The sequence below is a fragment of the Bison bison genome, unplaced genomic scaffold (genome assembly GCF_000754665.1).
Source record: "Bison bison bison isolate TAMUID 2011002044 unplaced genomic scaffold, Bison_UMD1.0 scf7180017864503, whole genome shotgun sequence".
Classification (NCBI taxonomy): Eukaryota; Metazoa; Chordata; class Mammalia; order Artiodactyla; family Bovidae; genus Bison; species Bison bison.
This window is the reverse complement of record NW_011495061.1, coordinates 4167928-4190282: the sequence shown is the minus strand read 5'-3', so window position 1 is coordinate 4190282 and position 22355 is coordinate 4167928. Positions and strand designations below refer to the sequence as shown.

Genomic DNA, 22355 nt, shown 5'->3' with positions numbered 1-22355 from the left:
CAGAACAGTGTCGAAGATCAGGCTGCACCACTAATAGCCATGAGGTTCTTAGCCTCTTGGACTTTTTAAAATGAGGGGTTTGTACTAGTTGATCCCAACAAACCCTTGAGCTAATTTGGTTCATTTGCCTTGCTTTTCGCAGCACAGCTTACCATACACCACATCATAGCTAGAGTAATTTTCTTAAAATACAAATTATATCCCTCAACATATCTCATGCCACTTCCAAGCAGCAAGTCTCCCATTATACAAACCCTGTCCCCCACAACCCTGCCCACTGTCCTCCCTATGCTGTGTGCTCCGGGACCCGCCCACGTCTCCCCTCCATCACTGAGTTCAGACATGTGTTCTTTACCGCATTTTTCACCAGACTCACTCCTACTTCTCCCTTCACTTTTCAATGAAGTGTTACTTCCACAAAGAGGATCCTGATCACTCTTTCTCAATCAGTAACAGTCCTTTGGGATGGCCACTTAATAGTTCCTCTTCTTGGCCGTTTCTATCAACTTGTAAATTTCAAGCTTATTTCCTGGGGACTGTTTAACTGCCTTCTCCCAAGCACTGTATGGAAAATCCACAAGAGCAGAGACTGGTTCTACTTTTTTGCTTACGATTGGACACCCAGTACCCAGAACTGGGTAAGTATTTGCTGAGTGAGAGGTGCAGAGGATGCCCACAAAAGCCAGCAGGCCTAGTGTTGGATGGAGTGTGGAGGTCAGGGACCTTCCAAGCCGGGCACTTCGTGTCCCTCCTGTTCTACAGTGTCAGATCTCTTATCTGTCAGCTGCTTTTGCCCTTCCTGCTTCTGGAAACATCCTGCCTCCATGTGAAAATTAATGGATACCCATCTTTGCCAGTTCAGTTGTTGTTTAGTTGCTAAGTTGTGCCCGACACTTTTGCGGCCCTATGGACTGTAGCCGACATCAGGCTCCTCTGTCCATGTGGTCTCCAGGCAAGGATACTGGAGTGGGCTGCCATTGCCAGTTCAGAGATGGTGACAAAAAAAAGCAAGAGCATGGCTTCTGTGAACGTGGATGCAACTCCAGCCCCCAACATTCGCCCACTGTCACTCACCCCACACACTCATGCTCACCCCTAAAGAGTCGACAGGAGCAACTTGAAACCCAAACCCTTGGCCTCTGGAAAACATGCAGAACTCCTGAGGGCCTCCCCCGGAAACGCGGCAGCTCTTTCGGCTGACAGCTGACTAATCTCCACGCTGGATAACTTCCGAGCAGGAGAGAAGCCCGGTATCTTGTGAACCCTGTGCGGTTGAAAGGCAGCGGCTTCCTCTCCGAGTCCTCACACCAAAAAGCGGCAGATGCCTTTTTCTGACCACGGTGTTTGGACCCTCCAACTGTTCAAGTGCCAGAGTCAAAAATAAGGAACTTTTCTCACTTCATTGTTGCCTTTCTGCACAGAGGCTCATTCACTAGAATGTCAGAGGAGAAACAAAGACAGCTGACTGTTTTCTCCCCTAGTATCTATAATTAGATTCTCATGGAGAACTTGGCGGCAACAGGGCTTCGCTGGACAAACACCTCCTCCCTCAATACATACACACACACACACACACACACACACACACACACACACACACAAACACACACAGTCTCTCTCCTCACTCATCTCGACGGAGACCCACACAAAGCAGTCAGTCACTTACCCGCTTCAGCCACGTGAAATGCTTGTAAACATCAATGTCCCCATCCATGCTGGGCACCCATGTCAGCAGTTAGATTCCTTGGTTGAAAAAGCCCTATTTCTGGCTGGATACCAAATTCGCTCCTCTTTCTTGTCTCTGCCCCCTCCCCCTCAGGAACGTCAAGCCGTGTTCAGATTTCCCCACGTCCCTGGCCTGCGTCCTTCAGCCTTGCCCTGAGAGGTTTCAGAGACACAGCAGCTCAGACCAGACCGCGCTGCTCCCGTATCCGCCCCCACAGACGCACACAGGCACCAGCTCTGGGACGCAGAGCCTGCAGAGTGAGGGAACCTAGCAAAAGGTGGGGGAGAAAGACAGACTTGGACAAGAGTTGTAAACACACACACACACACACACACACACGCACACACACACACAGGAACATTCTTTTTGGTGATAATACCAGAGGCTGCCAGAGGGAAACAGTCCTGAAGAAAATTCCTCGTCTGGCTTCCCCCTTCTGGAGTGGCTGGAACTCATTAGGGAGAGACCCCGGTTTCCTGTCTCTGCTCCATTCTGCATTTACCCACAGGCTCCCAGCTGCTCTTGGTTTATCTGGGACTGGGGAGAGGACTAAAAATAAGTGCAGCTCTTGGAGGACTGCTGGTTCCCACACACAGCCTGACCCCCACCCAGCAGCCCACGCCTACCCCTTCTCTTCCAGGCCGGCGTCGGGCTGTGCCCTGAGGGAAGCTGATTGTTTCCAAAAATGAACAGATTCAGAACCAGCTCCAGTTCGGCTTCTTGGCCCGGCTGGGGGTTTGCCATCCTGGGCGCTGGCGGCACCATCCGGTGTTGCCGCCTTGGAGAGCTCTGCTGCCAGCCGTCGCTCCAGGGCTCCCTGAGGCCGCATTCTGCACAGGGACAGGTGGGAAAGAGCGAGTCCCAGGCATGCCTCGCTGTTGGTCCCCACCCCAGATGTGTGTCCGTGAGGTCTAGGGAGCGCTCAGGGTAGGAGCTCTGGGAAGGCAGCAGCCTGAAGAAACGGGGAGCTGGGCCTGCCTTCCTACTGGCAGGTCCCATGCTGGCTTTCCAGGGTGGTCTCCCCAGCACTCCCCACATGCTGACCCCCTCCTCTTCACATTCCCACCTCCTTTGAGAGCTCTCTTAAAAACAGCTTTTCTCCCTTGCCCAGCCCGCAACGTGTGGCCGTTGGCTCTGACTGGTTATGAAAGCGGTCTTTGATGTGGGTGCAAGGGGAACTGTGGTTACATGCAAGGGCTCTGAGCTCCGCTGCCATAAATGACTTGCAGACACACATCTTGTGACTGCGTGGGCCTTCCCGGCGCACCTTGGGGGTCAGCAGGGAGTTTCCTGGAGCTCCCAGCCTGAAGAGAAGGCATGCCACTTATCATGGTATCTTCGCTGTCCACAACCCAGAAGCAGGGCCTGAGGACAAAGCAGCAAACACGCACAGTCCCCCACAGGCTGGCCCCGTCCACAGAGAACACAGAGGCGGCAGGAGGAGGGCTCTGGCCAGCAGCTGGCCCGAGGGGGAGGAGTAGATTCCTGGAGACACACCCAGATCAGAGGCCAGGAAGAAAAAGCAGGCTCAGCTGCCCATGCCCTGAGCTCTATAGCCTTATTCTGGCCTCTGGCCCAGTTCCAGAGTGCAGTGCAGGCCCGACTCGCCGAGGTCCCCTGACCTGGACTAGGGCAGGATGTGCTAGTCCAGATCCCTAAGTTTGCAGGGGTAGCTAGACCTTTTTTTTTTTTTTCCTGTCTAAAAACCTGGAAAAGTCTTCATTTTGGTCAATACATATTTGCCCAGTATCCAAAGCAACTGAAACCAACTTCCTGCTCTGGGCAAACGAAGAATTTCCACGTGGCACATAATAAAGGTATTTCTGGGGTGCTGTGGAAGAAGAAGCAAAGTCAACTTGAGGGTCTGTATGGGGAAAGGCCTGTACACCCTTGGAGAAAGACTGGTATCCTTTGGAAGGTTCCAGTGTGAGAGGAGAAAAGGGGACTGGGCAGCAATGTAGCTGCCTTCCACTGCACATGGGCTGGCTCCCTGGTACCCATGCCCCTCCCCACATCACTCAGGTACTCAACCACACCTGTTCCCACTTCAGACAGGAGGACATGTGTCTGAGCTCTAATTCACAGCTCTAGTTTCTACACCTAGCACAATTCTTAGCACACAGTAACAACTTCAATGATCTCTGAATGAAAGAATAAGGCTCAAATGGTGAAACTGGCAAGATAAGCCTGAAATTACTTGGAGGGAATGAGTTTCCCAGAGGTAAAGATGCTCGACTCAGAAAGGAGAGATAGGGTCAGCTTCATCTATTAGCTCAATTCATGTGTGATGAATTGGAGGTTGGGGGGCAAGAAAGGGGGAGAAGGGGGAAAGAGAAGAGGGAGGGGAGGAGGAAGGGAAGGGGAGGGAGGGGAAGCGTGGAATGGGAGGGGACATAGAGAAGGGGAGTGAAGGAGGGGAGGAGGGAACGGGAGGAGAGGAGATAGACAGGAGGCAGGAGGGGAAGAGAGAGGAGAGGAGGGCGGAGTGGAAGAGGGAGGAAATCCAGATAAATTGCAGCTAAATTCTTGACATATTTTTATGGTACCCTCAAGCAGTAATTCTTACCTCAGTCCTTTTTTGTTTTCCTTTGAAACCCTAAATTTTATATTGTAATTAACTCAATCCACAAATAGCACGCTAAAGGCATAGGATCAAACCCATAGCTGCGCCCCCTCACTCAGAAGGCCACCCAGCCAGGGGCTCCTCACAGTGAATCACAGAGGGGCTTTGGGGGATCAGACAGGCTCTTGACTACGTCCATAAAATGTATACAAAGCACTATGAGTATGTATAAATCACTATTTCTCTGAAATAGTTTTCATCAGATCATCAAAATGATCCATGACTCCCCAAAGATTGAAAGCCTGGGTTTTATCCCATCTAAGTAGTTACTTGGAAAGGATTAGGCTGCCCTTATTAAGCATGGTGGGGGTGGTCCCACTTCTACGGTACTGCCCTGTGAGGCAGAGCCTCAGGGACTCCCTGGATCCATCACTAAAGAGAGAAGTCTTCAGGAGCCATACAGGATACACCAGTAAGATTCATTACAGTGACCCTATAGCCCTCAGAGCCTTCCCAAAAGCAACTCAAGGTCAGTGAGACAACTCATTACTGTCTGGAACATGAGGCAGCCAGCTGAGGGCAAAGAGCAGGCACCTGATCATTTGTGGGAGTAAAAACACACCTACGAGGCCGGAGCCATCAGTGAATTCATCCCAGGGTCCAGTGGGGAGACCTCAGGAGGGCTGCTTATCTGGCTGGAATCCCATGTACTCGGGAATGACTGTGGATGGAGCTCTGAGATTTGCTCCTCCTTCTGGCAGCCAGGAATCAGGCACAACTGTGGACAGAGAAGGGGCATGAGCTAGTCAGCTGACCTCTGGCCTGCATCCTGAGCTCCAGCTCAGGGCTGAGCCTTGGCCTCTGGGCCCTGTTGATAGGTGCCAGGACACCCTGATACGTCAGATACAGGCTTATGTCCTTCAGCAGGCACGCTGCACCGTAAGCCTACCTCTGGGGAGAGGAAGGGATGGCCTGAAGACCCCGGTCCTTGGGCTGCAAGGTCCTGCTTGTGCAACAGCATCCTGGCCCCATAGCCCAGGTACCCACAGTGTCCAGGCATGAAGATCCGTCTCCAAAACGGGTAACAGAAGGGGTGGCACACTCTGCCTGTAGAGGGCCAGATGGCAAACATTTCAGGCTTTGCGGGCCATATGGTTTGTTACAGTCGACTCTCTCATTTACAGCACAAAAGCAGCCACAGCTAACGTGGAAGCCAGTGAGGGTGGCTGTGTTCCAGTGACATTTTTTGTGTGTGTGAACAGTAAGATTTAAATTTTACATCATTTTCACATCACAAATTAGTCTTCTTGTGATTTCTCATCAATCACTGGAAATCACAAAAAATCATGCTTGGTTTTCAGGGAATAACAGATAGGCAGCAGGCCAAATACAGACCCTAGATTGCTGACCCCCAGGTGAGGATGATGTCTCTCTCCATATAATGAATCTCCAGGGACAGAGGGCACTCTTGTAAAAATGCAGATTCAGGCCCAGGAGGTTGGGAATCGGGCCCGAGACTGGGCATCACTAACAGTCTCCCCAGTGATGCTCATCCTGCCAGTATTAATGACCATATTTGAGGAGTGCTGCTGCTGCTGCTAAGCCGCTTCAGTCGTGTCCGACTGCAACCCCATAGACCACAGCCCACTAGGTTCCTCTGTCCCTGGGATTCTCCAGGCAAGAACACTGGAGTGGGTTGCCATTTCCTTCTCCAATGCATGAAAGTGAAAAGTGAAAGCGAAGTCGCTCAGTCGTGCCCGACTCTTAGCGACCCCATGTACTGCAGCCTACCAGGCTCCTCCATCCATGGGATTTTCCAGGCAAGAGTACTGGAGTGGGGTGCCATTGCCTTCTCCGATTTGAGGAGTAAAAGGAAACTATTTTCAGAAGTTCCTTGGAGCACAGGCTACTGAGCAGTTTGCCTGAAGTACGACTCCTCCTGAGCCTTCCTACCTGCCTGAAAGGGCAGGATGCCTGGCGCTGTGGCTCTGGCATGCCCTCTTTGCAGGCAGAGGGTGGGCGGGTGTCTACATGCTCAGACCTCAGGTCATGCTAACCCGGCAACATCGCCCACCATGTCCCCTGGGCCCAGAGCAGGAAATTGAGTGGGGAAGGATTTATTTGCTCTTCCACCAATGTTTGCACATTCTTGCTCATTTATAAACATTGGTTCTTAGGGACTGAACTAGTCTCAAGTCAGGTCTGAAAGAATCCAGATCTCCAGAATTTTAGTAAGGTACAATTACTTGGAAGAGGGCAAAAAAAAAATAAAAATAAAAAATCCCCAAATTCAGGAAAATTAAAACTGCTAAGTTTGCAATGGCTGAAGGCCCCCAGTCTGGAGCGTTATGCCAGGGAAAAAAAAATACTTTCAAAATCCCTAAGGTATAGGAAACCTCTCTAGGACAGGGCCTGAAAAACACAGGTCAGGAAATGGAGAGCCATCCTAAGTAATAGTGTGCCAGTAAAAGGCGCTGGGATTAAAGGTGTCTGGAGAGAGCTTCTTAGCTTTGATGATGGAAGGTCAGGTCTGTGCTCCTAGGACCAGCAGTCATCCCTATGGTCTCCTCCCCCAAGGAGAAGGAGGGTGGGCTCAAGCAGTGGAGGCATCCCAGGCCTACCCTTTGTCCACTGGCTTCCAAGGAAAAGAACTGTTTTTGCCAGCTGACTCAGGTACACTGTCCAGCAACTTCATTAATGAGAGGAGCTTATGTCCTCTTTCTACGTGGCTGGCGGAGGGTGAGGGGAAGCAGGCAGCTATTTTCTCACATAAAGCGGGTTCCTTGAGCTTCAGACTTTCCAGCATTTGTCCCTGACTCCCATCTAGTGGCTTTTTCCAGTACTGCACAGAGACAAAGGCCCTCCTCCAACCAGCACGCCGGCCCGGCGTGAGTCCATCCGGAGAGAGAAGCACAGGAGAGAAAGTACCTACAAGTCTGAGCTCTCAAGTTCACGACACACACTGGAAACTGACTCACAAAAACCTTCATTTTTTTTTTTAATGAAAAATAATCACCAAATTTCCCCTTTTCTAACATCCAGAAAGCCAACGTTTTCCTATATAACTCCTGCCTGTAACTTTTCAAAATGAACGTGTTTGCCACACAAATACCCCATCCATCTCTTACTCCAGGCCCTAGGTGGAGGACAGAGACACAGAGAATTGCAGGGCAAGCTGACAGTTTATAATTCATAAAACAGCTTCTCCCGTGCTTTTTTTTTTTTTTTCTTCCTAAACTCTGGCTTTTCAATATGGTGAACAGATTTGCTCCTCTGGCCAGAATGAAAGACTGCAGGCTGACTCTGGCAGGAACGCAGGGGCTTTGTTTGAGGAGCCGCCATCTGTGACAAGGTGGCTGAGCGGATGGGGGGCGGGGGGTGGCCATGTGCCCTCCTGGGCCTGGTCTATTTCCTTGTTTCTGGAGAGTCTGATTAAGAAGGTAACTGAGGGCACATGAATATCTGATATACAGACTGACAGAGGTGAGACCCAAGATGGGGTTCACTTCCCCGGACCTGCCAGGCAGGCTCAGAGGAGGCTCCCCGGTCAGGGCATCCCATTTCACCGCTCCAGAGATGATGGCCTCGGCTGAGCCCTGACATGGAGCAGCTATATCAGGAGAGGTTCCCTAACCTGTCTCTACTTTCCAAACTTAAAGGTCCAGACTGAGGGACTTCTCTGGTGGTCCAGGGGCTAAGAATCCACAGTCCCAATGCAGGGGGCCCAGGGTTCAATCCTGGTCAGGGAACTAGATCCTGCATGCCGAAACTAAGACCCAGCACGGCTAAATAAATAAATATATTTTTAACAAAAGTCCAGACTGAGGAAGGCAGGGACTGATGGCTACCAGGGGGCTGCTCTAAAGCCCTTTAACTGCAGGACTGGAATGCGTGGCCAGATCCTACAGAGGGATTGTCAAACCAGCTGTTGTTTCCAGTAGGGAAACTGAGTCCCAGAGGAGGGAAATGAGGTTCACCCACGTCCACATGAGGGTGGCACAGAGCTGGCCTTTTGGCTCATCCCTCCCTCCGACACTGCCTCACCTGGTCCATTCTCTTCCATCTGCCTGAACACGCCGAGCAGGACACCTGCAGCCTGGCCAAGGGGAGTCTGGGTTCCCCTGGGAGGCCAGGCCTGTTCCGTGAACCCCGCTTCCAGAAAGTAGCACAGAATACAGTCCCTCTGGAGGGTCTCTGCCAAGCTCTCCCCTTACTCGCCCTCCCCTCTGCTGCTTCTGGGTTTACTTGTCTTTCCTCAGACTTTAGCCCCTGAAACCTCAGGTCTTCACCAAATATCCCATGGACCCACATCTGAAGTGATTAAACAATGGGACAGTCTGGTGCCTTGTGGATGAAGAATGCATGTACCTGGCTATTAGAGAAGCCCCCAGAGACGCTCCATCTGGAAACTCTGCTGGCTCTGGTATCGCTTGGGCATCTCCCAGGAACCAGGCTCACTGGGTCTAATCACCCCTCCCTTTCTCACTCAGTTCAGTCACTCAGTCATGTCTGACTCTTTGCAACCCCATGGACTGCAGCACACAGGCTCCCCTGTCCATCACCAACTCCCAGAGTTTGCTCAAACTCATGGACATTAGGTTGGTAATGCTATCCAAGCATTTCATCCTCTGTCACCCCCTTCTCCTCCTGCCTTCAATCTTTCATAGCACCAGGGTCTTACTGGTTGGCTTCTCACTAGTTGGCTGTTTCCAGCCCCTTACGGGCTCCACTCTCCCTGAGGGCTTTACCCCCAGGTCACCACAAGCTTACCTGCATGGAGGGGAAAGAGGTGGCCCCCTTTTGGAACTCAGCTCCATTCCCATCACAGCAGAGATGCTGCAGCCTTCTGGCATGGGCCTCAGCTTCATCTCCTGAAAGTCCTGACCCTGAGCTTGGCCTGGTCTGCCAGCAATGAAAGAGGGGCTCAATCTTATACTGTCAAAAAGTGGCCTCATTGATGCTACTCTGCAGGCCAGGCTCCATGAAGCCTGCTTGCCTTGGACTTCAGGAAACTTTCCTGTACAAAAGCCCTGTCCAAAGCTCCATGGTGTGCCACCAACTTTGAGGATAAGCCCAGAGTTCAGACACAGATACTGAAACTGTGCCCCACAGAGTTTACAGAAGCTAATAATAGAAATTCTTGAATTTGTCTTATAGAACAACAGATAAGGGAATAGCTTGTTAAAACTCTCTTGCTTATAAACTGCCCTCATTGATTAAGCTCACTTGGTTTCTTTCTTTCCTCCCATTTTCCTCCCTTTAATAGCATATCTTTCCAGCTTCACGCAGCCCAGCTGTTTTCCAATTACTTGGAATCATTACCTGACCAGCATGAGCTGGGCAGGGGCTGGTTAGCACCAGCCTAAAGCTGAGTCTGTGCAGATGTCTGAATGAATGGCCTTTTGACGTCAGGGGATTGGAAAACTCCACCCTCCGACGATGCTAAGGGTCTCCAGCTCCAATATGCGGAAACATGAACCCAGACGCACCTGCACAGAACGCGATTTCCTCACAGTCACCTCTCCCCTAAGACCACCCTGCTTATCCCATAAATACTCCAACTCCCTCACCTTTAGTGAGGTAGATCTGAGACACAGTCTCCTGTCTTCTCAGCTATCTTGAGAATAAACTCTTCCTTAGCTGTAAACTATGGTACCTCAGTGTTTGACTTGTTGTGTGTCAGACAAACAGATCTGGTTGGGTAACAGTACTGTTCCTTTCCCAGGTGGCTCAGTGGTCAAGAATCCACCTGCCAGTGCAGGAGATGCAAGAGACACAGGTTCAATCCCTGGGTCAGCAAGATCCTCTGGAGGAGGAAATGGCAACCCACTCCAGTATTCTTGCCTGGAGAATTCCATGGACAGAGGAATCCATGTGTCACAAAAAGTCAGACACGACTGAGCACGCACTGATCCTAGAACAAGGGAATCCAGGCCCTTTGTTCCTTTTATCACTGAAGCCCCAGAGGGTCTCCAGCATAGAGAGCCCCCCCACACACCCTTCCAGACCTAAAGCCTACTCTTCCTCATTCTATTGGCTGCCCAGAAAGGGAGGATCCTATTTTAGGCCCCAAAGCTCTGGAAATATGCTCACAATCCAGTTACCCCTGAATCCTGGGCAGTTCTGTTCCACTTGTATTTTTACCACAAGTCTGGCCTATTTATAACTATTTCCAGGCCAAGGATCCTTGCTGATGGCCACTGTGCCCACCCCTGCCAGCACCCAGCAGAGGAGGAACCAGCCCCACTGTAAAGAAACACAGCTGCCCACACACAGTCTTTCTGACCACAGTGTACTAGGACCAGAGCTCCCTCTCCACTTAAGATGTAAGGGCAGAGGCCCAGGACGAGTCTGCTGTTTGCTGTAACCACCAACCACTCCCCTATACCCACCATGGCCCCTCCAGCAGCCCCTGTTTCTGTGCACTACAGTTGCCATCATCTGAGCCTGAAGATCCCCATTGCAGCTACTAATGAACAGAAGACTGCGATTCCTACCACATGATCCTCTCCCCTCTCACCACAGCTAATTATTGGCCCTTGGGTGGACACCTGACCCAAAGGCAGCTAGTCCATATCTGAGTGTAAGTGAAAATGTCTTTAATTTCTATTTCTTTTGCATTTAACATTTCTTCTTATACTTGGAGGACTTAGTGCAAAAATTGAGAATTAGGTCAATGAGATTCTCTCCTTCGGAGGTTAACACACATATATAGAAAACATGAACTTGTCAATGAACAAGAAAACTAACATCAAACCTAAAGGAAGTGTGGCAGTCACCATGAGCTCTCTTCCTAAGGGCCATTCGTTTCCCCTACTTCTTGGTTGCTCCCTGACAGAGGTTCCCCTCCGCTGTGATGAGAGTGCCAGCCTCCCTTGCAGCTAGGGTACGCACATGCGAACAGATCCTGACCACTGGGACCATATGGGAAGCTGCTGGGAGGTTTCAGATAGAGGTTTTCCTCCCCAGTTTATAAGAGGAGGACATGTTCTACCTCTGGACACATCTATCTGTGTGAAGGGAGGCTGCCCAGAGATGCAAGTAGCCTTCTTGCAACTTGCCCTACTTCTTAGGGCAGCAATACCCCAACCTTTTCAGCACCACGGACCAATTTCATGGAAGACAATTTTTCCATGGGTGGGGGTGGGGTGAATGGTTTCAGAATGATTCAAGCTCATTACCTTTATGTGCCCTTTGCTGCTGCTGCCGCCAAGTCGCTCAGTCGTGTCTGACTCTTAGCAACCCCATGGATGGCAGCCCACCAGGCTCCTCCATCCATGGGATTTTCCAGGCAAGAGTACTGGAGTGGGGTGCCATTGCCTTTATTTCTAACCTAATGCCACTGCTGATCTGACAGGAAGTACTGGTCTCCAGCCTGGAGGTTGGGGACCCCTGTGTTAGGGGACATATCTGAGGAAAAACCAACCCTTGAGCATGGGGAGGGAGAAAGATAAGAAAAGTCAGTGTCTTTGAGGTCATTCCAGAGCCACTGATTTAACTCTGGGACCATCCATCCCCTGGACATACATTAGTTACATATAACTAATACATGTATTATTAGTTATATGTTAGTTACATATATATTAGTTATATGTTAGTAACATAACATATAATGTTAGTGACATATAAACCTCCTTACTGTTCGTATTTTATTGAGAAAGAATCCCCACTGACAGATGTCATGAGGAAGGGCTGGGTCATGCTAGGCCAGATTATGACAACTGAGGTTTATGACGAAGGAGAACAGTGCAAACATCCAAGGGATGCACAGATACCATGAATGAGAAATGAGAAGGCACAAGCCTGGCTTCAAGCTATCTTATTAGTTCCAATTCTGAGTCACATGTGTTTTTGTGTGTCTTTTTTTTGGGGGGGGGAGGTAATAATTAGCCTGAGTCTCTGTGGTTTAAGGCAGTGCTTTACAAACTTTAAAGTGAATATGAATCACCTGGAAATGGTTCAGTGGATTGGAGAGGGGAGAGGCAAAGTCTAACTTTTTTTTCCTTTAAGACAAGCTATCAGGGGATGCCAAAGCTGCTGGTCCATAAACTACAATTTGAACAGCAATACCTTCTAATTAAAAGTACCAATCTAGACTTCCCTGGTGGTCCAGTGGTTAAGAATCTGCCCACCAATGCAGGCGACAAGGGTTTGATCCCTGGTCTGGGAAGATTCCGTATGCCACGGGGCAGCTAAGCCCGTGCACCACAACTACTGAGCCCAGGCTCCACAAAGAGAAGCCACCGCGATGAGAAGACCACGCATGGCAACTAGGGAGTAGCCCCCTCACCATAAATAGGGAGAGCCTACACACAGCAACAAAGACCCAGTGCAGCCAAAAATAAATAAATAAAAGTACCAACCTAAGGCAATCTAAAATTAATCTGAAGAGGAGCTGTGGGTTTGTTCACTGCCTTGAATTCTATTTCCATACAGATAAGACCTGCTATGAACTGTGTGTGCACCAGATTGTAAAATGACTTTAAATCTGGGAAAATGAAAATACACACAGGTGGTCTCTGTCCAGAATCAAAACCTTAACAACCAGCCCTGGTATCTTGGAATGTTTATATGAACTTTTGACCCCGCCCCCCTCAAAGTACACCACTCACAGGTTGCTGATGGCCATAATTACTCCAAAAGATTTATGAATGCAACAACTTTTAGAAACATCTATCCCAAGGCAAGCATTTCCCCAACGGTTATAAAAAGCCACCAAAACAGATCTGCAAATCTTGAACGCAAGCTGTTTTCTGGGATGGATCTTGCAAAACCAACCACCACCACGACTACTTTTAGATCCAAAATAGTTTTTAAGAATCTCTTTTGGTAAATTATAAAAGTTAGATCCTTATTTCATACCACACACTAAAAAGACTGCAGATTAATACAAATCAAACTATAAACCTACTGGAGAGACTATCCAGGTGAATATTATTTGATCTGAGGTCAGGTAGGGCCTTTGTAGAAAGAAAAGAAGCTCAAATAGGAAAGACTGATAAAATTACAATTCTTTTATAATTAAAAAAAAAAAAAACCACCAAAAACAACATTTAAAAACAAAAGAGAGGAAAAGGAACACCACAAAGCAAAGAGCTAGTGAAAAGTCATTAAATATAAGAAAAGCACTAAAACCCAAATGGGGTCAGGGAGGCAAGAATACAGATGCTAACAGATCAGACTATAGCAGGCACAGCCAAGAGACTCAAAATAATCGCTGGGTTATGTATGTGAAGAAAATATTAAAACTATTTTCTTAACTGGTCTTTTAAAAAGGATCTATCTGGGACTATGTTTTATAACTTAATATATGAGGACAATTCTCCATATATGAATATGTGTATTTGAAGAATGAATTTGTTTTTCATATTGGGGTATAAGATCAAAAGTTTGGAAACCATACAGAAGAATAAATAAGTTTATTTAAAAATTCAGCCTTTCTACTAAACAAAGAAATGGAAAAATAAAATGAAACTCTCTTTCCTATGAAATTAGCTGTTTTTTCAATCTTAGTGCTTGTTGTTGATCAGGATGTACCTCAAGCCCTGCCAAAGAAAATATAAATGGGCAAAATCTTCCTGAAAAGCGGTTTGGAAAAAATGTGTCACAAGGCTTAAAGATATTAATACCTTTGATCAGAGTTTGCCAGACTTAGCAAACTGCATGAAACACACTTATTAAAAAATATTATCTAAAATTCCAACTTAACAGAACATTCTGCATTTTATCTGTTAAGCCTGCTTTAACTATTATTCTACTTTCACGAGTCCATCTGAAGAAAATATTTAGAGATAAATATTTCTAGACAAAGACAGTCTCTACAGCAATGCCACGTTACTAGTGAAAGATTAAAAAATATCTCAATTCAATATTAGAGGAATGGTTACATAAATTCAGGCCTATCTGTACAAGGTAAATATACATAGTCACTGAAAATTATGTATTGATAGTCTGTCTTTATCCTGCTTCATGCAGATATTCACAAGTGTTGCTGGAAAAATGTTCAGTGTTTCCTGCCCTGCACTGGCTAGAAATGGTACATATTATACATGTGCACCGTCTCACCTTTTAAAGTTTAATAAGCTTGGAGTTCCAAAATGCATCTAGACCCAAGGATTTCAGGCTGATGAATTATGAACCTATATCATTTTCTAGAGGCTTCATAAAATTTTCTGTAAACACTGCAGCCTGAGTCAGTACTAGCAGAATTGCAAGGAGGGATAGATGCTGATGCCAGGAATAAAGTGAGCTAGAGAGTCGCAGCCACACAAAGAGGTGAGCAGAAGATGGTCAGATATGGCAGGGCCGAAGCCAGGACCAGCATCATAAAGCAAACACAGAAATAGCCAGAGCATGCCTCTCTAGGGAGGCTAAGGGGATCCTCTAGCTGGGGAAAAAGAGGACTAACCTACCTAAGCCATTCCCTGGCAACTTCCAACCTAGTTAAGAGAGTACGTGGAGGGCTTCCCCAGTAGTCCAGTGCACGGGTTTGAGCCCTGGTCTGGGAAGATCCCACGTGCTGCAGGGCAACTAAGCCCATGAGCCACAACTACTGAGCCCTCTCTCTGGAACCTTCGAGACAAAACTATTGATCCCACATCCTCTGGAGCCCGTGCTCCACAAGAGAAGCCACTGCAATGAGAAGCCCACATACACAACTACCGAGTAGCCCTAGCGCCCAGCACAACTAGAGAAAGCCCACATGCAGCAACGGACCCAACACAGCCAAAAATGAAGCAGCAAATAAACAAATAAAAAGAGCCCGTGGAGAAGCAGGTGGGGGCTTCTATTATCAGTCTGAGAGGACCACCAAGAACCATCTTCATGGGGGGTTGGGATGAGAAGCTGGTCTGCAAACCAGAACTGTACAGGCCCACCCAAGACCCACCCAGGAGCCTTCACCTTCCTCTGTGGGCAATCTTGGTTGCTGCTGTAACTAATTACCACAAACTCAGTGACTTGCAATGACACAAATTCATTATCCTACAGTTATGGAGGTCAGAAGTCTGAAATGGTTCTTATTGGGCTAAAATCAAGGTGTGGGTAAGACTGTTTTCCTTTCTGGAGGAGAGGCCAGTTAGTTCCAGCTCCTGGTGGCTGCCTGTGTTCCCTGGTTCTTGGTCCTTCCACCTTCAAAGACAGCAGCGGTCGGGGGGGTGGGGGGTGAGTCCTTCGCCCATTCCATCACTTCAACACTGACTCTTCTGCCTCGCCTTCCTTTTACAAGGACGCCAGTGATCACACTGGGCCCACCTGGATAACTCAGGCCACTCTTCCCACTTTAAATTCAGCTGATTAGCAACCTTAATTCCACCTGATTCCTTCCCTTCCACCACGTATGGAAACTTATTCACAGGTTCTGGCAATCAGGATGTAAGCATCTTCAGAAGATCATTATTCTCCCTACCACACTGGCATTGGCATGTTACAGAACCCTAGGTTGACAGCCCATGTAACGAAAATATTGAACAACACATATCATGAACATGATAAAGAATTCATCAGTGTTCAGAGGAAGGCATGCGGATGTGACTATCAACGGACTCCTGAAGAGGAGGAGCTAGGACACCCCAGATAAACCTGATGGCATTCCACGGGCTCCGTGACTGTGCTCCCCTACCCAGGCCATGGGCCTACTCACCGAGCTCTCCTTGAACCATTCCTTTATGTAGGCAGCTGTGGGGCCCGGGATCTGGCTCAGGAGGGCTGCCCTCTCCTGAGGATGCTCCAGCATCTCCAAGGCCAGCCTCAAGTCCTCGACGAGATGGAGCACTGGGAAGGGGTTCATGTAGGAGCCTGGGGAAGTCGGTCCGGGCTCACAGGTACCATCACTAATATCTGCCCCTGTTTTAGTTCCTGGAACAAGAGAGAGGTGGGAATCCGGGTGAGAATTGTGGATGCCATGGGCAAGGAACTGGTAAAGAGCAAAGTTTGTGAAAGGGAAAGGGAGATGGATGGATCAGAAGACTAGATGACCACTTCCATCTCGCAGAATCACTCACAAAGTGAATTTTGCAGAAATCATCTTTCATCCTGGGTTGGGCATGAGAGAGAGATGACTGTGCCCATTGTGACTGGCTGGAGGAAGCTCACATGCTCAGACAAGTGGGAGGGCACAGCCAGAACTTACCTGCGACTAAGTACTTGTGTGCTGAAACAGTGAGATGCCAGTCCCCAGCTGTGAGATAAATAAATGTGTCTTCTTTGAACTTAAAGTGGTAAACTGTATGCACAGAGAGCCACGCATCCTTGTGTGCGCATTCCACCCCCTCACCCCAAGGTGGATCCTCACTCCGGGCTGGTCTAGTGACTTGCTCTGATCAACAGGATGCAGAGGAAGTCATGCTGCGTGGGATCTGGTGAGAATGAGTAAATCAAAATCTTTCTAGATCTTCCCCGTTGGGCGATTCTACGTCCTCTGATACACTCACACCTTTGACTCGTATTTAACTCTGTGTGTATCCTTATTTCATCTCCCTTCATGGACAGTGACGTCTCTGAGGGCAGAGCCCCTGTCATCAGTGGCTGACAAAGTTATCATGCCCCCTGCCCAGTAGACTGTGAGGGGAACTGGCTGAATGTCTGTACATATGCTTGGATGAATAGCTAAGAGGAAGAATGCCTGATTTCCACAGAGATCTGGGATACTGGGTCAGCTTTTTCTAAATTGGTATGTCCCAAATAGGACTGTGTTTGCCTTTCTAAACCCCACCATTAAAAAAGAAGGGGAAAAAAGCCTTCTTTGCATAGATGGTGATATATTTTCTAAACCAAAACTGGGGCAACAGAGTCTAACAAAGGATTTCTGTGCTTCTTTCATCAGTTAAGAAACATTTTAGAAAATATGGCTCATGGTGGAATTTCCAGGGCATTTGAATTGTTTATAAAGCCAACAGAATAAAATACTTGAAATCAGGACTCTTGCTGGAAAATGTGGGCTGTAGAGCCACCATATCCACGGTTACACTGCAGGCCTGTCGTCTAATTCCAGGTTCCTCTACTCTCTTCAAAGCCAACTTCCTACTTGCCATGGCAGTCTTTGGAATGAGAAATCCACACAGAAGGAAACAATTACTTTTAGATTGCTGGTTTGCTTTCTGAAAGTGCAGGTTAGAGGGAATTGTGGATCACAATCCACAAACAAGTCCGTGGCTCTGGGGAGCTAGGAGACGGCCCCGTTACCCCCACTCTGATGTGTGCTCACCAGTTTCTGGCTTCTACAAATCCAATTAAGAGTTGCCTAGGAAAGGTCACAGTCAAAAACTTCAGGAGAGAAAATGAACAGAAGTAGAGCAAGACCCCCAATCTCTAAACAAATGCTAAGTCATGCCTCTCCATCCTGAATACACTCCAACACACACACACATACACACACACACACACATATTTACAAATGTAGGATAAGTCAGGCCAGAAGTATGTGGGAAGACTGAGATTTTCATTCATTTTCTATCAGTGAGGCCTTGGACAAGTCCCTTCCATTCTGTGGGCCACTCCCTGCCCCTAAAGCCTTGGGATTTTTTCTTACTTTTCAAATATTTTACGTGTGTGTAAAGGTGTATGAGTGCATGTGTATCTGTGTCCATTTTTGCATGTAATGTGTACATGCATAAAAGACTTTAATTTCTATTTCTTTACAATTTACATCAATACATAGGCTCAGAAAATGGTCCAAAATGGTGAAACTTCTTAGGCCTAGCACTAGCGAAGGTAACAATTACCCAGAAGACTCAATTCCACATGCCACACAGATTCTCTACAGCCAACTGACGGTTACGGAAAAACTACAATCACAGAGGCAAACACACAAAAACAGGACTATCAGACGCAACAAATAAGAAAATGCATACCCTCATACCTGGTTTAACAAAACAAAAGTGACAATAACAGAAGGCAAGATGTTGATCCCTAAAGTGCTTCTCAGAAAACAGCAACTCACCTCCTGTTCAAGCCCTAATAGAGTTTCTCTTTGGGGGCAATCTCTCAATTACTTTATCTTGAACAATAAAACATTCTTTGGAGAAGATAGATTAACACAAAGGGCTTCAGTTTTATATACATACTGAAATCCTCTACAGATGCCAGAGTCCCACCTCCAGGGTTCTAGTTTGATTGGTCTGAGGCTGATCTGGGACAACGAAAAGCTACCCAGGTGATGCCAGTGTGCAGTTTAAGTGGAAACCATTGACTAGCACATCAAATTAATCAATGCCAAGTTTTGATGTTTAGGAAGGACACTCCTGAGAATTTTTATCTGAAGCACATTAAAACCAAAATTTAATACAGATTCAGTAATTGTTAGGGGGAGATGAAACAACCCAAAATGCAAGTATAGGATTTTATCGAAAGCCTTTCAATGGTCATGTTCAAAAGCAACTAAGTATGTGTAGCAGTTACTAGGATTATTCAGAAATGTTTTGGATCTCCTCCACTTCAGCTCACACTGGGACAACACTTCTGCCCCTTGAAGCTACTCACAGCCACGTGACTTCCTCTGACCAATAAACATGAAAAGTGACATTGTCACTTCTAGAAGAAGGTCATTAGGAACAAGAACACAATTCCTTGTATCTCTTTCACTTGCTCCGGCCTCTGGCAATGGTGGGAACTGAATCTACCCATGTTCCAAAGAGATGATGACATAGACCAGAGCCCTAAGCAGACCCGGGGCAGTGGGGGAACTTGTGGTCTAAGCTGTTTCAAGGCAACTGATATTGTGGGACTGTTTGTTACTGCAGCATGACGACTTAGCCTGTCTTCATTTACATGATGTATGTTACACAATTCAGAAATACGTACATACAAACAAGGTAAACTTTTTAAAAATGATCTTTATCATACAAATGGGGTTCTTCAACATGAGATGAAATAATTGATGACAGCCTTGTATGTGAATTTTCAAAGTGCTGTGTTTACAACACTTAAAAGTAAAAATATGGACTCTCAAACTCTGCACATCTAAAGCATGATGCACATTGGTAGCTCCAGGACTACCTGGGAGTGTGGTGCAAATGCAGACTCTCAGGCCCCACCTCCACATTTTATCGACATCACCAAATGCTCTTCAACTGCTCTGGGATGCTATACTTTTATTCAGAAACTAGCTCTTATAATGACAGAAATAGTATGTTCGGATAAAGGTAAAATGCTTGAATAAAAGTATTATTTAAAATGTACTGGTGAGACAAAAAATTCGTAATTTTTTGCAAATTAGTGCCTGTAAATACACATGTGACTAAATCAATATTATGAGTACTTGTCTATTTGGGAATATATTTGGACATATGTTTTACCTAAAAGGAAGTCAAAAACGAAGATGTAGAAAAGTTAACGAAAGGACAAGAAAGCATGAGAAAAGAACAGAAAATTTTGAAAAAGAACCAACTGGAAACCAAAACACAAAGAATACAGTTACTCAGGTTAGAAAATGAAGTGCATAGGTTAAACAACAGGTAAGAGAATTACTGGAACGGAAGGTGGAAGAAGCTATTGAAGCAGAGGCGAAAGAGAAAATGGTTATGGGTTTATCACCAATAAAATCTTCATTCGGGCTTCCCTGGTGGCTCAGTGATAGTGAATGTGCCTGCGAAAGCGGGAGACACATACATGCTCCATCCCTGATCCAAGAAGACCCCACATGCTGCAGAGCAGCTAAGCCACAAAAACTGAGCCTGTGCTCTAGAGCCTGGGAGCCACAACTACTGAGCCCACATGCTGCAATTACTGAAGCGCCCTAGAGCCTGTGGTCTGCAACATGAGGCCACCACAATGAGAAGCCCGTGCAACATAACTAGAGAAAAGCCCTCGCTGCAAGCAAGACCCAGAACAGCCAAAAATAAATAAATAAAATTAAAAAAAAAACAAAACCTTCAGTCTTCTCAGTTTAAAGACACACATTGAGTCCCCAAAGGGATACATTAAAACAAATCCTAGCAACAACACAGTGAAACTGAAGAACAAAGATAAAAGAAATTTAAAAGCAACCAGAGATAAAAGATATTCTACAATTAGACTGTCAAAGACTTCTCATCAGCAGTAAGTCCTGATGACCACAAAATATCTTCAGGTAGCTACCAACCTATAATCTGTACAAGATAAACTACCACTCAAGATTTAAGAATAAAATAAGGACATTTTTCACATAAATGATGCATGCAATTTATTACTGGCAGAGTATTTCTGAAGGGATTTTAAAAGATCTACTTCATGAAGCAGGAAAAACTGCACCAACTAAAAAGGAGGGGGATAGAAGAATCAACTCTGTCAGAGAAGTTGTTTAAACTGTTCACTAAACAAAATAAACACTGTCAGTTTAAAAAACACACATGGCAGGGGAGAGGGGCAGCTCTGAAGAGTGGTTGAACCCAGGGTCTGTTTCCCCAGGGCCAGCTGCAGCCGCCCCCTGTCTCTCTTCCAAGACAAGCAGAAGAAAGACCATGTGAGAACACAGTGAGAAAAAAACAGTCCACAAGCAGTTAGAGAGGTCTTACCAGAAATCAACCCTGCCGGCACCTTGATCTCAGATTTTTTGGCCTCCAGAACTATTTTCCATTTCTTCTTGATGCTCTTCAGTGGTATACAGTATGGCAAAATGTATATGACAGGAGTATTTATAGATAGCCGTTACTTAGGCAGAGCCTTTGAAATAGAGAGAAGCTGCAGCTTCACCCTCAAGACACAGATCTGCAGCCCCTTGGGCACCAGACACCTCCACTGAAGACCCAGAATGGAGACCACTGGACCACATGTCCTGTACATTCTCTAACAACTACTTAGACCTAAGGTCTTTATTTCAACATTTTTCTTTGAGAGCTAAGACTAGTTTATGAAATATGGGATGATGAAAAAAACTTGGATTTTGAGATCCAATGGATTTAGTATTTTTTCCTAATTATGCTTTCCAGTTAATCTATGCCTCAATTTTCTGTCTATAAAAAAGGGATAGCAACACTGTTTATCTTTCACAATTTTCATAAAGATTAGGTCAAATAATGCATTATGATATCTGATAAAAAATAAATGTTCAATGAATAATAATAGCATAATACTTGGGGGACTATAAATAAAGATGACACCAGAATACAAAACTATGGAAGACAGGGCACTGATGGGAATTAAAGCATTCTAAGACTCACGTACTACTGAAGAGGAAGACAATTATTCTATAAAGATATTTGTATTTCACCTTTGTGGTAAGGATTTGTGCTAAAAATGTAAGGATGAGCATTAAAAATACAGAAATAGATGTTTGACTTTCTAACAGAGATATAAAAACAAATTGATCAATACAACAGAGGCCAGCAAGGCAAAACCAAAAACAAGTTAAAAAAAAAAAAAGTTAAAAAGAAACAAAAACATAAAATGGAGAAAAAAGCACTTACCTATCTATATACTACCCTACAAATAGCTGTGAAGAGAAGAGAAACGAAAAGCAAAGGAGAAAAGGAAGGATATAAGCATCTGAATGCAGAGTTCCAAAGAATAGCAAGAAGAGATAAGAAAGCCTTCCTTAGCAATCAATGCAAAGAAATAGAGGAAAACAACAGAATGGGAAAGACTAAGAGATCTCTTCAAGAAAATTAGACATACCAAGGGAACATTTCATGCAAAGATGGGCTCGATAAAGGACAGAAATGGTATGGACCTAACAGAAGCAGAAGATATTAAGAAGATGTGGCAAGAATACACAGAAGAACTGTACAAAAAAGATCTTCATGACCCAGATAATCACGAAGGTGTGATCACTCACCCAGAGCCAGATATCCTGGAATGTGAAGTCAAGTGGGCCTTAGAAAGCATCACTACAAACAAAGCTAGTAGAGGTGATGGAATTCCAGTTGAGCTCTTTCAAATCCTGAAAGATGAGGCTGTGAAAGTGCTGCACTCAATATGCCAGCACATTTGGGAAACTCAGCAGTGGCCACAGGACTGGAAAAGGTCAGTTTTCATTCCAATCCCAAAGAAAGGCTATGCCAAAGAATGTTCATGGTACCGCACAGTCGGACACAACTGAGCGACTGAACTGATGGTACCAGATGCCATGATCTTAGTTTTTTATTTTTATTC

At 46.3% G+C, this 22355-nt stretch overlaps 1 protein-coding gene across 6 annotated transcripts in view; it reads right to left on the bottom strand.

The window, feature by feature from the left end:
* PPFIBP2 (PTPRF interacting protein, binding protein 2 (liprin beta 2)) overlaps window positions 1-22355 on the bottom strand; it is a 158991-nt gene that overhangs the window by 87139 nt on the left and 49497 nt on the right. For 5 of the 6 annotated variants that reach the window (XM_010829275.1, XM_010829274.1, XM_010829277.1 and 2 more), the window contains exon 3: window positions 15931-16145. In XM_010829275.1, the coding sequence (XP_010827577.1) occupies window positions 15931-16145 (215 nt within the window). Of the gene's footprint in view, window positions 1-1666; window positions 1994-2105; window positions 2124-15930; window positions 16146-22355 lie in introns of those variants that run through there. The other variant, XM_010829276.1, reaches the window with a different exon arrangement.